We start from the raw sequence: 12,433 nt of genomic DNA, 5'->3' as shown, positions 1-12,433 counted from the left end.
GAAGGAGGAGAAGGAGAAGAGGGGGGGAGGAGGAGGAGGAGAGGATGAGAAGGAGGAGGAGGAGGAGAAGAAGAGGAGGAAGAGGAGGAGGGGGAGGAGGAGGAGAAGAAGAGGAGAAGGAGAAGGAGAAGAAAGAAGCACTGTGAAGCAGAGGCAGGCAGACCTGAGTTCAAGGCCAGCCTGATGAACGTTTTCAGTGCTGTTGAAACAGCTCTTTCTCAGCTTCAGCCCATGCTAGCTTTCAACTCCTCCTCCTGCTGCCTCAGTGTCTGGAAGCACTGGGACTGTAAGTCTGTGTCACTTCTGGACCACCAAGATGTGATGCTTTTCACTCCGTTACAGCCTAGCTAAAGCCTGCTCAAGTAGCAAGTGGCCATTCCCATAATGGATTTTTTTTCTAGTGTTGGGGATCAGACCCAGGGCCTTGCACATGCTCTGCTAGTGCCTGTGAGCTGTAGCGCCAGCCACCATTCACTCACTTGTTTTGGTTTGCACAGTGCTAGGGATGAAATTCTGAGGCTCCTGCAAGCACTACCATCGAGCCTCACCCTCAGCCACCTAGCGTGGCTTTTGTACATAAGTCCATCAGCACAAAGGCTCCCCTTGCCTACAGTAGGTCAGCAGAAAAGCACAGCTCACGACGTCCCGTGTTTCTGAACATTCCGGTACCCCATTTTCTGTACCCTGTAGTCAGCCTGGGACTGGCCGAACATGACTTCTGTAAAGGAGCAGGCCGCCATCAGCCGCCTCCTGAGTTTTCTGCAAGAGTGGGACAATGCTGGCAAGGGCCGAAGAGCTCAGATTCTCACCAAGTTCATCGGAACCAACGAAGGCAAGACCGGTCCCGAGCTGGAGCTGGAGTTTTCCCAGGGAGCCAGCTTGTTCCTCATACGGCTGACCACCTGGCTCAGAATCGTGTATCCTTTGCTGAACTGGTGGGAAGTGGGGAGTCCTTCAAAGAGGGGGGCAAATTATAGTTGAGGAAGTTTTTCTCTTGGTTCCAGTATTTTAGAACTGAAAAAGAGATGGTGATAGAAATATCCCCAAAGGCAAGAATTCTATTGACGGTCTGTCTTCCCGACTCTGTGTCCTTGTTCTAACCTCTGTTTGTGTCCTGAGGCGTGGGCAGCTAGTACCATGTCTGGGTCAAATTTATGTTTATTTTACACTTGGCTCTCTTCCTTAGGGATTTTGGTTTTGGTCTTACACCTTTTCCATTTTCTTTCTTCTTTTTTTTGGTTTTTCGAGATAGGGTTTCTCCGTGTAGCTTTGGAGCCTGTCCTGGAACTCGCTTTGTAGACCAGGCTGGCCTCAAACTCACAGAGATCCCCCTGCTTCTGCCTCCCAAGTGCTGGGATTACAGATGTGCGCCACCACTGCCCGGCCCTTTTCCATTTTCTTTATCACCAATTTATTTCTCATCTTTTATTATTACTATTTGTGTGTGTGTGTGTGTGTGTGTGTGTGTGTGTGTGTGTGTGTGTGTGTGTATCTTGGCTGCATGTATGTCTGTCTACCACATGTGTAACTAGTGCCCTCAGAGGCCAGAAGAGGGCATCAGATCATCTGGAACTGGAGTGGAGGATGGTGGTAAACCACCATGTGGGTGCTGGAAAGAGCAGCCAGTGCTCTTAAGAGCTGAGCCATCTTACCAGACCCATCCCACCCCTTTTTTTTTGGGGGGGGGGGGCGGTTAGAGTCTTATGCAGCCCAGGACAGTCTCAAATATTGTGTTGCCAAAGATGTCTTGATCCTTTTGCCTCTACCTCCCACGTGCTGGGACCGCAGATGAGCATCACCATGCCTGGCATTAACTCTAAAAATTAAAATTAAATCCTAGCCTCAACCCTGAGCTCAGCCAGCCCTCCCCCTTCACAGTGAAACTAGCTGGAAAGGCCATCTTGTCCCCCTGTCCCCCCTTCCGCTGTTTCCTCCGCCCACCGCGGTCTCACTTCTGCCTGCCCGGCTCCACCAGGGCCCCAAGGTCTCCAGCGGTTCTCCGACTGCCAGCCCCGGTGGCCACATCCTCATTCCTCATACATGACCTCTTGATGACATCTGTCAGTCGACCCTGCCCACTTCTCAAAACCGATCCCTTGACTTGTGTGGTTCGGCTCTGGTGTTTTCTTCTCTTCTGGCGGACCCTTCTCTTCTTCCTCGGCCCTCCCTTCCCTTGACTCTTGCTGTTTCTTGAGTCTCTCCTTTTCTACGCCCATTCCATTCTGCTTCTTCCTAAATCATGAAATCCGTTATTGTGATGCCAGTACCATTCAACTGCAAGAGTCTCCAGTTCCCTTCCTGAATCTGAGCCCTTTCCCTAGAGACATCCATCCACTGGCTCCGCTCATGCTGCAGGCAGACTGTTACACTTCTGGTTTAGGACACTAGAGAAAAAGAGGTTCAACTTCAATTAAGAGCACTGGCTGCTTGTCTGGAGGTCCTGGGTTCAATTCCCAGGAACCAGAAGTAGCTCACAGTCATCTTTGATGGGATCTGATGCCCTCTTCTGGTGTGTGAGCACACACACACACACACATATACAGACAAAGCACTCATACGTAAAATCATAAACAATTCAAGCTTAAAAACTTGTTGAGGGACAAGTTACAGTTCCTGTGTTGTTTGGCGTCCCAGAGGCAGATCATGAAGACAGTTTGGTTACTGTCGTCTCTCATGCTGACAGGGAGTGAGCAGAGGCTGTACCGTGTGTGAGCCCCACAGTACTTCTGCTCTCTGGGGATTTTCTTCAGACCTTTTCTCCCCTAGTGCTGGGGCTAGAACCCAGGACCTTACACATGCTGGGCAAGCTCTCCACCACTGAGTTCGCCCCCAGCCCACCTCAGACCTTCCTGTTGTGTATTTTTCTTCTTTTCTGAACCCTCCCCCTTTATCTGAATTCCTCCTCCCTTAATAATTAAATGCGGATTGCCAGCCTGCCTCTTACCTTATCAGAAGGCTTATGTAGTAGACAGAGGGTCTAACCCTGCCATTTTTCTTGTTTTTTGTTTGTTTTGTTTTTGTGACAGGGTCTCTTGTAGTCCAAGCTGGCCTTGAACTTGCTGTATGGCCAAGTGTTAGGGTTTCTATTGCTGTGATAAAACACCAGCACCAGAACACCTTGGGAGGAAAGGGTTTATTTCATTTTACAGCTGATAGTCTATCGTCTAGGGAAGTCGGGGCAGGAACTCAAGAAAACGAACCTGGGGGCAGAAACTGACGCAGCCGCCATGGGATTGCCCTGCTTACTGGCCTCTCTCCGTGGCTGCTAAGCCTACTCTCTTCTACCAGCTGGGAACACCAGCCTAGGGGTGGCACCTCCCACAGTGAGGTGGGACCCCCATGTCAGCCATCAACCAAGACGATGCCCTACAGGCCAATCTAGTGGAGGCATTTCCTCAATTACAATTCCTGACCAGACATGTGTCAGGCTGACATAAAAACTAGCTCACACACCAACAATAACCTTGAACTCCTGGCCTTCCAAGTGCTGGAATTACAGGTGTGTGCCATCTCAGACTGTCCTCTTTTCTGAAAAGCACCCTGGCGCCTCAGGCCAGCTGTTCACAGATCACCTGAGCAAACACTGGTGTTTTGCAGGAACTTACTGACTTCGTGGTAGAGCTGCTGAGCATGGGAAACATCAGTTCCTGAACTCTGGCTTCTGCCCCACGGCTAACCTTAACCTCACCAGTTAGCAGCGACCATTTTGCTTCCAAGTCTAGACTGTTTTTCCTGTTTGTCTCAGCATTTCCTGTGACCACAGGATGAGGGAGGGAGGTAATGCTCTGATCCTGGTTCCATTTAAAACTTAGATATTTTATCAAGAACTTTATACTAACATTTTTGTCCTGGATTTGTTTTGTTTTGAGACAAGGTCTTCCTATATTACTCTGTCTGGCCTGGTACTCATTATGTAGCCCAGGCTGACCTGGAACTTATGGACATCTTCCTGCCTCCATCACCAAGTGCTGGGATTACAGATGTAAGTCCCACACTTGGCCTTAATGTCAATATTTTGAGTATTATGTTGACAGAATCTGATGAGGTCAACAGGAGAAAGGGAGCAAAGCAAGCTAGGCATGTGGGCAAATGTCTGTAATCCTGGAACCTGGAAAATGGAGGGAGGAGGGTCAGGAATTCGGGGTCATCTTCTGCCAGTATAACAAGCTCAAGAGTCCAGTCTAGGCTACATAAGACCCTGCCTGGCCAGGCGGCGGTGGCGCACACCTTTGATCCCAGCACTCGGGAAGCAGAGCCAGGCAGAACTCTGTGAGTTTGAGGCCAGCCTGGTCTACAAAGTGAGTTCCAGGACAGGCACCAAAGCTACACAGAGAAACCCTGTCTCAAAAAAAAAAAAAAAAAGAAAGAAAGAAAGAAGGAAGGAAGGAAGGAAGGAAGGAAGGAAGGAAAGAAAGAAAGAAAGAAAGAAAGAAAGAAAGAAAGAAAGAAAGAAAGAAAGAAAGAAAGATGACCCTGCCTGTCTGAAAGAAGAAACAGGAGGGGAAAAAAAAGAAACATGGTGGATTTGACTGTGGGATTGATTTTTGTGCCCATTTACATTTCTCATCCCTTCTACTTCTACAATAGCAACTGCACCTCCATTTTCCTTTTATCAGACAGGATCTTGTATGTCTCTCAAGCCTCGAACACGTGGTCCTCCTCCCTCAGCCTCCCAAGTGCTGGCACTTGAGGAGTGCAGTGTTACTCTGTCCACTGCCCCTTTGGAAGCACTCCCTTCCTTGCCCCCTCTGACACCATGTTTTTCTCTGCCTCTGCTGCAGAGTCTGTCCTGACCGCCCCTCAAGTGCTCATGCTTCTAAGTGGCATGCGCACTGCTCGCCTCTTCTCTTCTGTAATCAGTGCATTTGATAGCCTGGGCATCGTGCCTTCTCCATATGTCATGTGTCTGCGACTTAGGGGACACTGAGCCACTGCTGACAGGATGACTCTTCAATAGACCCCATTTCCACACCTAGAATCATCCATAACTTACCTTGTTTGTGATCCTGCCATTAGGAGTAGCCCAATAAAAGTGACAGCATAGTTGGTTCGAGATCTCTCCCACCAACTCCTGCAGTTATCACCTAGAAGGAAAACAACCAATATAACATCGGTATCCTAAACCTCTCGTCCCAACATTCAGGCTGCTGAAGGAGCATCTTGAGTTCCAGACTAGCCTGGGCTACATACATAGCAAGACCCTTTCAAAAAGAAGGGAGAGAGGGAAAGAAGAAGAAAGGGAGGAAAAGGAGAGAGAGTGGGAAAAAGAGGGAGGGAGGGAGGAAGGGAGAGAGGGAGGGAGGAGAGGGAGGGAGGGAGGAGAGGGAGGGAGGGAGGAGAGGGAGGGAGGGAGGAAAAGCATGAATAGCAAGTGACTGAAATCAAGACTAGCCTGGGATGCAGGGGAAAGATGACAAGCTGGTCAGCCTAGCTAAAATTTCAGAAAAAGGGGCAGGAATGGGAATGGACTACACGAGGAGAGGGACAGTGTTGCAATAAAGAGATCACTATGTGGCTAATAGCCTGGCCCAAGCTAGAATAGCAACAGGCTCCAGAGCAAACACTGTTTTTGCAGGAAAAAGCCTTTCCTAATGAGCCAATCTGTCTCTCCTTCTATTGGCATCCTGGGAACTGGGGTGCAGCAGAGATAATTTGCCTCACCACACGCCCCCCCAACAAAGCACCATTACCTCCAGCCCATTACATTAGCCTGTATCAGTCCTGGAGGCTCTCACTCATCCTCATGGACTGCAATAATTCCAGCTAATTTCTTAAGTGTTCTAAGAGCCTGTGATGTGTTATGAGCCTAGTAATTGTTGACTGGCTCCCTTTCTGCTGTGGCTTGATTTCGTACCTTGCATTTCAGCCGAAGTGTGCTCTGGATGCTTTATTACAGCGGGGCTTTTTGCAAAGGCTCGCATTAAAAAATAACATTAAATACTGAAGTTGTTTTAAATCAGAGTTTAATTTTTTCTCCATTTCCTGTTATTAGGAAGCCATGCAATTCTTCATAAGAATAGTGACCTCCAATGTAACACTTTGAGCAAGTACAAAATGGAGAATTAATGATAAAGCTAATTCTTTTTGTTGTTTGTTTGTTTTGTTTTTCAAGACAAGGTTTCTCTGTGTAGACCTGGCTATCCTGGAACTCACTATGTAGACCAGGCTGGCCTCGAACTCACAGAGATCTGCCTGCCTCTGCCTCCCAAGTACTGGGATTAAAGGCATGCACCCCCACTCCCAGCTAAAGCTAATTCTTGGTACAGAAGCCTAGGAATGAGGCCCAAAATAATGAGCTGTGCCGAGACCCAAGGATGCACCCACCAGCTGTAGCTCTGAGAGGCTTGAGAAGGTGACCATCAGTTTTCTCCATACACTTGGATTTACAGGAACCTCTTTGCTCCCTAGGGAGATTGTAGAGCCCACATGGCTTGACTGCCCTGAAGGAACTTCTTAGAGAGCAGGGATGGAGGTAGCACCCCAACACCCCAACATAGCTCTGCCCTTCAGCCAATGGTTCCCTTCAGGATAAAGGGCACAGGTCAGCCATTTGCTCATCCTGGCCCCCAGGCAGTACTAGGGATCAGTCTAAGTGGGAAACCACCTGGGAGCACTCCTTAACTCTGCTGCAGCTATATGACTGGCTTGGATTTAGAGAAGATCCTGAGATCCATTGGTATCTTCTTGTGCGCCGTGAGCAGGTAAGTCCCTTTCCAGAGACTTGGGTCTCAGCCACAAGTCAGGCTCAATCAGTCCGCATGAGGCCATGGGTTTTGGTACCAGCAGGATGAGCCCAGAGATGACTATATTCTGCTCTTGTCTCTCCTCCATTCCCTGTTTTCCATTGACCCTTCACTAGTCAGCATCATATTGGTTGAGTATATTAAAAAAAAAAAAAAAATGTGCCAGGTGGTGGTGGCACACACCTTTAATCCTAGCACTTGGGAGGCAGAGCTAGGTGGATCTCTGTGAGTTTGAGGCCAGCCTGGTCTACAAAGCGAGTTCCAGGAAAGGCACAAAACTACACAGAGAAACCCTGTCTTGAAAAACCAAAAAAAAAAAGTAAAATAAAACACACATTATGGTAGACTAGGGAACTGGAGGTTTATTGGCTCACTTAGCTGGAAAAGCCCAGGGTGGATGTACTTATTTCAGGCCTGATCAGACCCAGGGGTTTTACCAAGTTCACCAGGGTTTGGCCTCTTTATCTCTCTTTTCCTCCTTTTCTCAGTCAGTCCCCGTATTTAGAGGCCTCTGTGTCCTGGGGTCCTCAAGCCCTCCAGAAACCATCCCTGTGACTCAAGTGCCCCTGCAAGAGAGTGTGGTTATCCCCATGGGGTCTCCTAGGTGAGCCATCATAGGCCACTTACCTGCCCTCTACAGCCAGAAGGATGCCATCCCCTGTCACATGTTCGCCCCACCAAATCCACATGGCCCTTGAGTGGAGGAAGCATGGTTCACCAAGGGACAAGTAAAGTGCCATTATAGAAAGAAAGGGCCTGGGAAGAAAGGAAGGGAAGGGAAGGGGGGAGGGGAGGGGAAGGGAAGAGAGGGAAGGGGGAGGGGACGGGAGGAGAGAGGAGGGGAGGGGAAGGAGCTGGCCAGCTGTGGAGGCTCACACCTGTAATCCCAGTAGGCAGAAAGCAGAGGCAAGAGATCACTGCAAGTTCAAGGGCAGCTTGATCCATATAGCAGTCCTAGTCTACATAGTGAGACCCTGTCCAAAACAAGCAAGAAGGCAGACAGACACAGAGACTAGGAAGAGACAAAGCCAAGGATGCCTATTGGATTTAGTTCCCGCATTTCCTTGGCTAGGCACAGTAGCGCATGCTTGTAATCTCAGTGTCTCCAGCAGCTGAGGCAGGAGAGCAAGTTCAAGACAGCATGGTGAGAAGTAATCTAAACAAATATATAGCTGGGTGGCTGTGGTACCCAGCATTTGGGAGGTGGAGGGAGCTAGAGCTCTGAGCTTGAAGGCAGCATGGTCTACAAAGTGAATTCCTATATATACACACATACATTGTAATACTTATATATTTTAATGTTTTATATATTATATAGTTTAATAATATATTAAAACTTAAAAATCCAAACAATTCTGTCTCTATCTGTGGACATCTCCTGAGTCTGAGGCAAGTTTGTGGAGACAGTACCTTTTCCTTAGATGCCTTTGGTTCTGTGTTGAAGAGCCCAGTTTTGGAATATTTGTTTAACTATGCAAAGATGTTCTGCATGTGTTTAACTATGAAAAGATGTGTTGCTGTTTTACTTTGCCTGCCTAAGGCACCTGATTGTTCTAATAAAAAGCAAGCAGCCAATAGAGAGGGAGGAGGTGTAGGCAGGACTTCTGGGCAGGGAAAGGAAGTAGGAGGAGGAAGTTAGTCTCTGGAGAAGAAAGAAAAAAGACACCAAGGAGATGCCAGGGTGTAGGCAGCCAGACACAGGAAGCAGGAAAGGAGAACACAGAGAATGAAAAAAAAAAAAAAAAAAAAAAAAAAGACAAAACATAGATGAATAGAAACAGGTTAAATTGAGTTAAAAGAGCTAGTGGGACAAGCCTAAGCTAAGGCCGAGCATTCATAATTAGTAAGTCTCTGTGTCTTTATTTGGGAGCTGGTTGGCAGCCCAAAGAAAATGCCAACTCCAGAGCCCCCAGCATCTTGTTTGTATGGTCTCCTCTCTGGACAGCAATCGGTACCTGATAGAATTTCTTGAGATTGGAGGTGTCCTAACACTCTTGGAAATACTTGGCCTAGAGAAAATCAAGGAAGAGGACAAGAAGGAATCCATCAAACTACTTCAGATCATCGCAAACACTGGCAGGAAGTACAAGGAGCTCATCTGTGAAAGCTACGGTACGTGCTGGGTGTGCCCACCTCTGGACACCTCATCTCCTGGGCCTGGTTGGAGCTGACAGCACCCTCACTGCCAGGGTAAAAAGTTATCATAGGACAGTCAGGCAGACAGGAAGCATTTAGTACAGTTCCCTCCATGAGCTGCTCTGTCCATGTCACAACCAAAAGACCAGATTTATGGCTTCCCAGATTCATCATTTGCTCAAACCCTAACTAAGACAGTGGTGCACACCTTTAACCTCAGCACTGGAGAGACAAAGGCAGGATGATCTTATGCATTTGAAGTCAGCCTGGTCTACATAGGAGTTCCAGGACAGCCAGGGATACCTAGAGAGACCCTGTCTCAAAAAGCCAAAAATAAATAACTATAGCTTGGGCTATAGAGGTGGTAGACAGCACTTGCTGCTCTTTCAGAAGGGACAGGCTCTATTCCCAGCACCAACACAATGGCTCACAAATGTCTCTAACTTCAGTTCCAGGAGATCTGGCACTCTCCTCTGACTTCTGCAGGCACCAGACTCATGAGTGGTGCACAGACATACATGGGGGCAAAACACTCATAAACTAAACTTTAAAAAGAATAATCATGGGCTGGAGAGATGGCTCAGCGGTTAAGAGCACTGGGTGTTCTTCCAGATGTCCTGAGTTCAATTCCCAGCAACCACATGCTGGCTCACAACCATCTGTAATGAGATCTGGTGCCCTCTTCTGGCCTGCAGGCATACATGCAGACAGAACACTGTATAATAAATAAATAAATAAATAGAAGCATTTAAAATTATTGATGCCTACTGTACTGGGTATATATAAAAGTGTTAGGAGAGAAAGATGAGAGAGGATCCTGGGTTCAGTCCTCAGCTCTGAAAAAAAAATTAACCTGTTTCTCTTCATCTACGTTTTGCCTTGGGCTTTTTACCTTTCTTTCCTTCTGTATGTCCTACTCTCCTGCTTCCTCTGTGTCTGGCTGGCTGGCGGTTGCCTCGCTGGCTGGCCCAGGCATCCTCCTCTCTTTCTCCCTGTTCTCTTCCAAGCCTAGTTTCCCCTGTTGTTTGTTTTAACTCTTTGGCTCTTTGTGGACCCGCCACCCAGCTCCCAAGTGAACACGGAGAGACTTATTACTACTTATAAATGCCGAGAGATGTGTGGCTTTCAGGGAAGGTGCAGCTCAAGCTCATTGTTTGGTCTGTTTGTTTGTTTTTGTTTGTTGTTGTTGTTGTTTTTGAGAGGGCCTGTGGAGATGAGACTGTCCTGGACTCTCACATGGACAGACTGGCTTGAAACTCACAGAGATCCACCTGCCTCTGCCTCCTTAGTGCTGGGATGAAAGACATCGCTCCACCAATCCTGGCTCTGCTGGCATTCTTGCTTCTCAGCTGGAGAGAGAGCTTCAGATGTGGGGGGAAGGGCTCCTTTCCTTCCTGTGTCCCCACAGATTTTCCTGTCTTTTTATCCTTCCTCACAAGGATCCTGGCACGCGATGACTTGAAACTGGCAGAGGAGCTGCTGCACATGCGTGTGGTCCACAGCCTGATGTCAGCCATGGGCAACACCGACCACAGCAACAGCCAGAGGCTGGCCAGCCTCACACTAGAGGTGCTTGGGCTGGGGTGTGCATGGGGCAGAATGCAGGTCAAGTCAGCCCATACCCACACTGTCCTGCCACCCCACCTTCTGCCCAGTTCTTTGTGCAAATGTTCCCATTGGTGGAGGAACATGTCCGCAAGTCCATGGGGGAGGAACTCTTCCAGCTCTTCCTTGTAAGTATTTCCATCCCACCAGCCTCGGCGGTCGCCCAGGACGGAACGGGTCCCCTTGTGCACAGAGTGAAGCTAGTCTCCTGACGGCCACCTGGCCCGTCCCCCCCCTCCACACTCACACACATACACACTGTCTTCTTGTCCCTACCTGCCCTAGCTGGTAAGCTGGGAACAGGACCTCTCTGCCTCAGCAGCTCTGCTTGCAGTTAACCTTCCTCTTGAGCCCCACTCCAGGAGCACACTGCTCTGGTGCCCAGCCAGGCTCCTCCTGCTTTCTGTCCTCAGAACACACGCTGAGCTCCTGTACACAAAAATAGATAGCATTCAGGCAGACATCTTGGCGGCCAACAGGTCAATGTTACCAAAGGTGAGCAGAGGGCGAGGGGCCCAGGGCCCAGGCAGAGGCGCAGTCAGGCTCACGCTGGCCTTCCCTGCCTGCAGCCTTACACCTCTGTGAAGGCTCCACCAACAGCTGCTTCAGCTTCTTCATGGGCCCTGGAGACATGAACGAGGTGGAGTACATCGCCCACTTTGAGAGGCTTCCTTCAGAATCCAAGGAGTGACAGACCCCTGTGGCAAACCAGCTTTGAAGAAAGTGCCGCTTGGTTCTGGGTGGGAAGCTGGGAGTTAGAAAATGCAGTGGGGAGGGGGGCGTTGCTGCAGAAAAGTCTAATAAAGAGTTTTGATAGCTGTGCTGTGTAGTCTGAAGGGAATGGAGAGCTGTAAGAGCTGTGTGATGGGGTTGGGAAGTGCTCCTACTTACCAAAGCGGGTCCCAAGGGAAGGGCCAGTGAGGCTCTGGAAGAGTTCCAGGACACACTGTGGCCTTAAGTGGAGGCCCTTGACCCTTTAAGACAGTGGTTCTCAACCTCCCTAATGCTGCGACCCTTTAATACAGTCCCTCATGTTGTGGCGACTCCAACCATACAATTCTTTTCGTTGCTACTTCATAACTGTCATTTTGCTCCTGTTATGAATCGTAATGGAATGTGTTTTCCAGTGGTCTTAGGTGACACCCATAAAGGGGTCACAACCCACAGGTTGAGAACTGCTGCTCTACATTATCACACACCTGCTTCTCTCCTGCCTTTTGCCTTGCTTCTGTTCCCTCAACCCCTTCCATTTCCAGGCTTTGTGTTTATATCTCATTGTGTCTAAAGCAACTCCCGCCAGGTGGTGGTGATGCATACCTTAATACTAGCACTCGAAAGGCAGAGCCAGGCCAATCTCTGTGAGTTCAAGGCCAGCCTAGACGAGAGAGAGAGAGAGAGAGAGAGAGAGAGAGAGAGAGAGAGAGAGAGAGAGAGAGAGGAAGGGGAAGAGTTTTACATCAGGATGCAGGGTGGTGCCAAGAGGTGGGATTTTGAGGGTCGGATCAGAATACTAACATTCCTACACTTTAATTATTATAAACAGAGGTGAATTATGGGAGCAGGTAAGGGAACAAGGGCACTGAATTCTTGAGGCTACTTTTAGCTGACAGGGGGTAAAGTATGGGGGGTGGGACCAGGAGTCACACATGGAGGAAGATCTCAGGAATGTTCCTTGAGGGAGCTGAGGAGGCAGGTTGCAGCAATGATGTTCCAGGTGTTTGAGGGGCAGTGACACTCCAAATCAGGAGTATAGAAGCCATGGCATCTGCTGTTTCTCTGGAAGTCTGGCGGGAACAGTGAATCTGCAAAATATGCTAGAAAAATAGGTAGGGTCAGAAATGGACTTGGAGATTGTTAGTTTTCATCAGACCAGATTTCTTGATGCAATGGCAGAACTTTTCCCAGAAGCCTGTAGGTTTCTGTAAAACAGCTGGAATGGGTTCTACATC

The 12,433-nt window shown here is 48.7% G+C and overlaps 1 protein-coding gene across 3 annotated transcripts in view; it reads left to right on the top strand.

Moving 5' to 3' along the window:
- The window catches only part of LOC118577047 (armadillo-like helical domain containing protein 1), a 34,589-nt gene that overhangs the window by 18,713 nt on the left and 3,443 nt on the right, over nt 1-12,433 (top strand). For 2 of the 3 annotated variants that reach the window (XM_036177033.1, XM_036177032.1), the window contains 3 exons: nt 691-917; nt 6,633-6,701; nt 8,689-8,855. In XM_036177033.1, coding sequence (XP_036032926.1) covers nt 712-917; nt 6,633-6,701; nt 8,689-8,855 — 442 coding nt within the window. In that variant the 5' untranslated portion in view covers nt 691-711. Of the gene's footprint in view, nt 1-690; nt 918-6,632; nt 6,702-8,688; nt 8,856-10,287; nt 10,449-10,534; nt 10,876-12,433 lie in introns of those variants that run through there. The other variant, XM_036177034.1, reaches the window with a different exon arrangement.

This window comes from Onychomys torridus, chromosome 2 (assembly GCF_903995425.1).
Source record: "Onychomys torridus chromosome 2, mOncTor1.1, whole genome shotgun sequence".
NCBI lineage: Eukaryota > Metazoa > Chordata > Mammalia > Rodentia > Cricetidae > Onychomys > Onychomys torridus.
The sequence above is the reverse complement of the archived record's forward strand: the minus strand, read 5'-3'. Positions and strand labels throughout refer to the sequence as shown.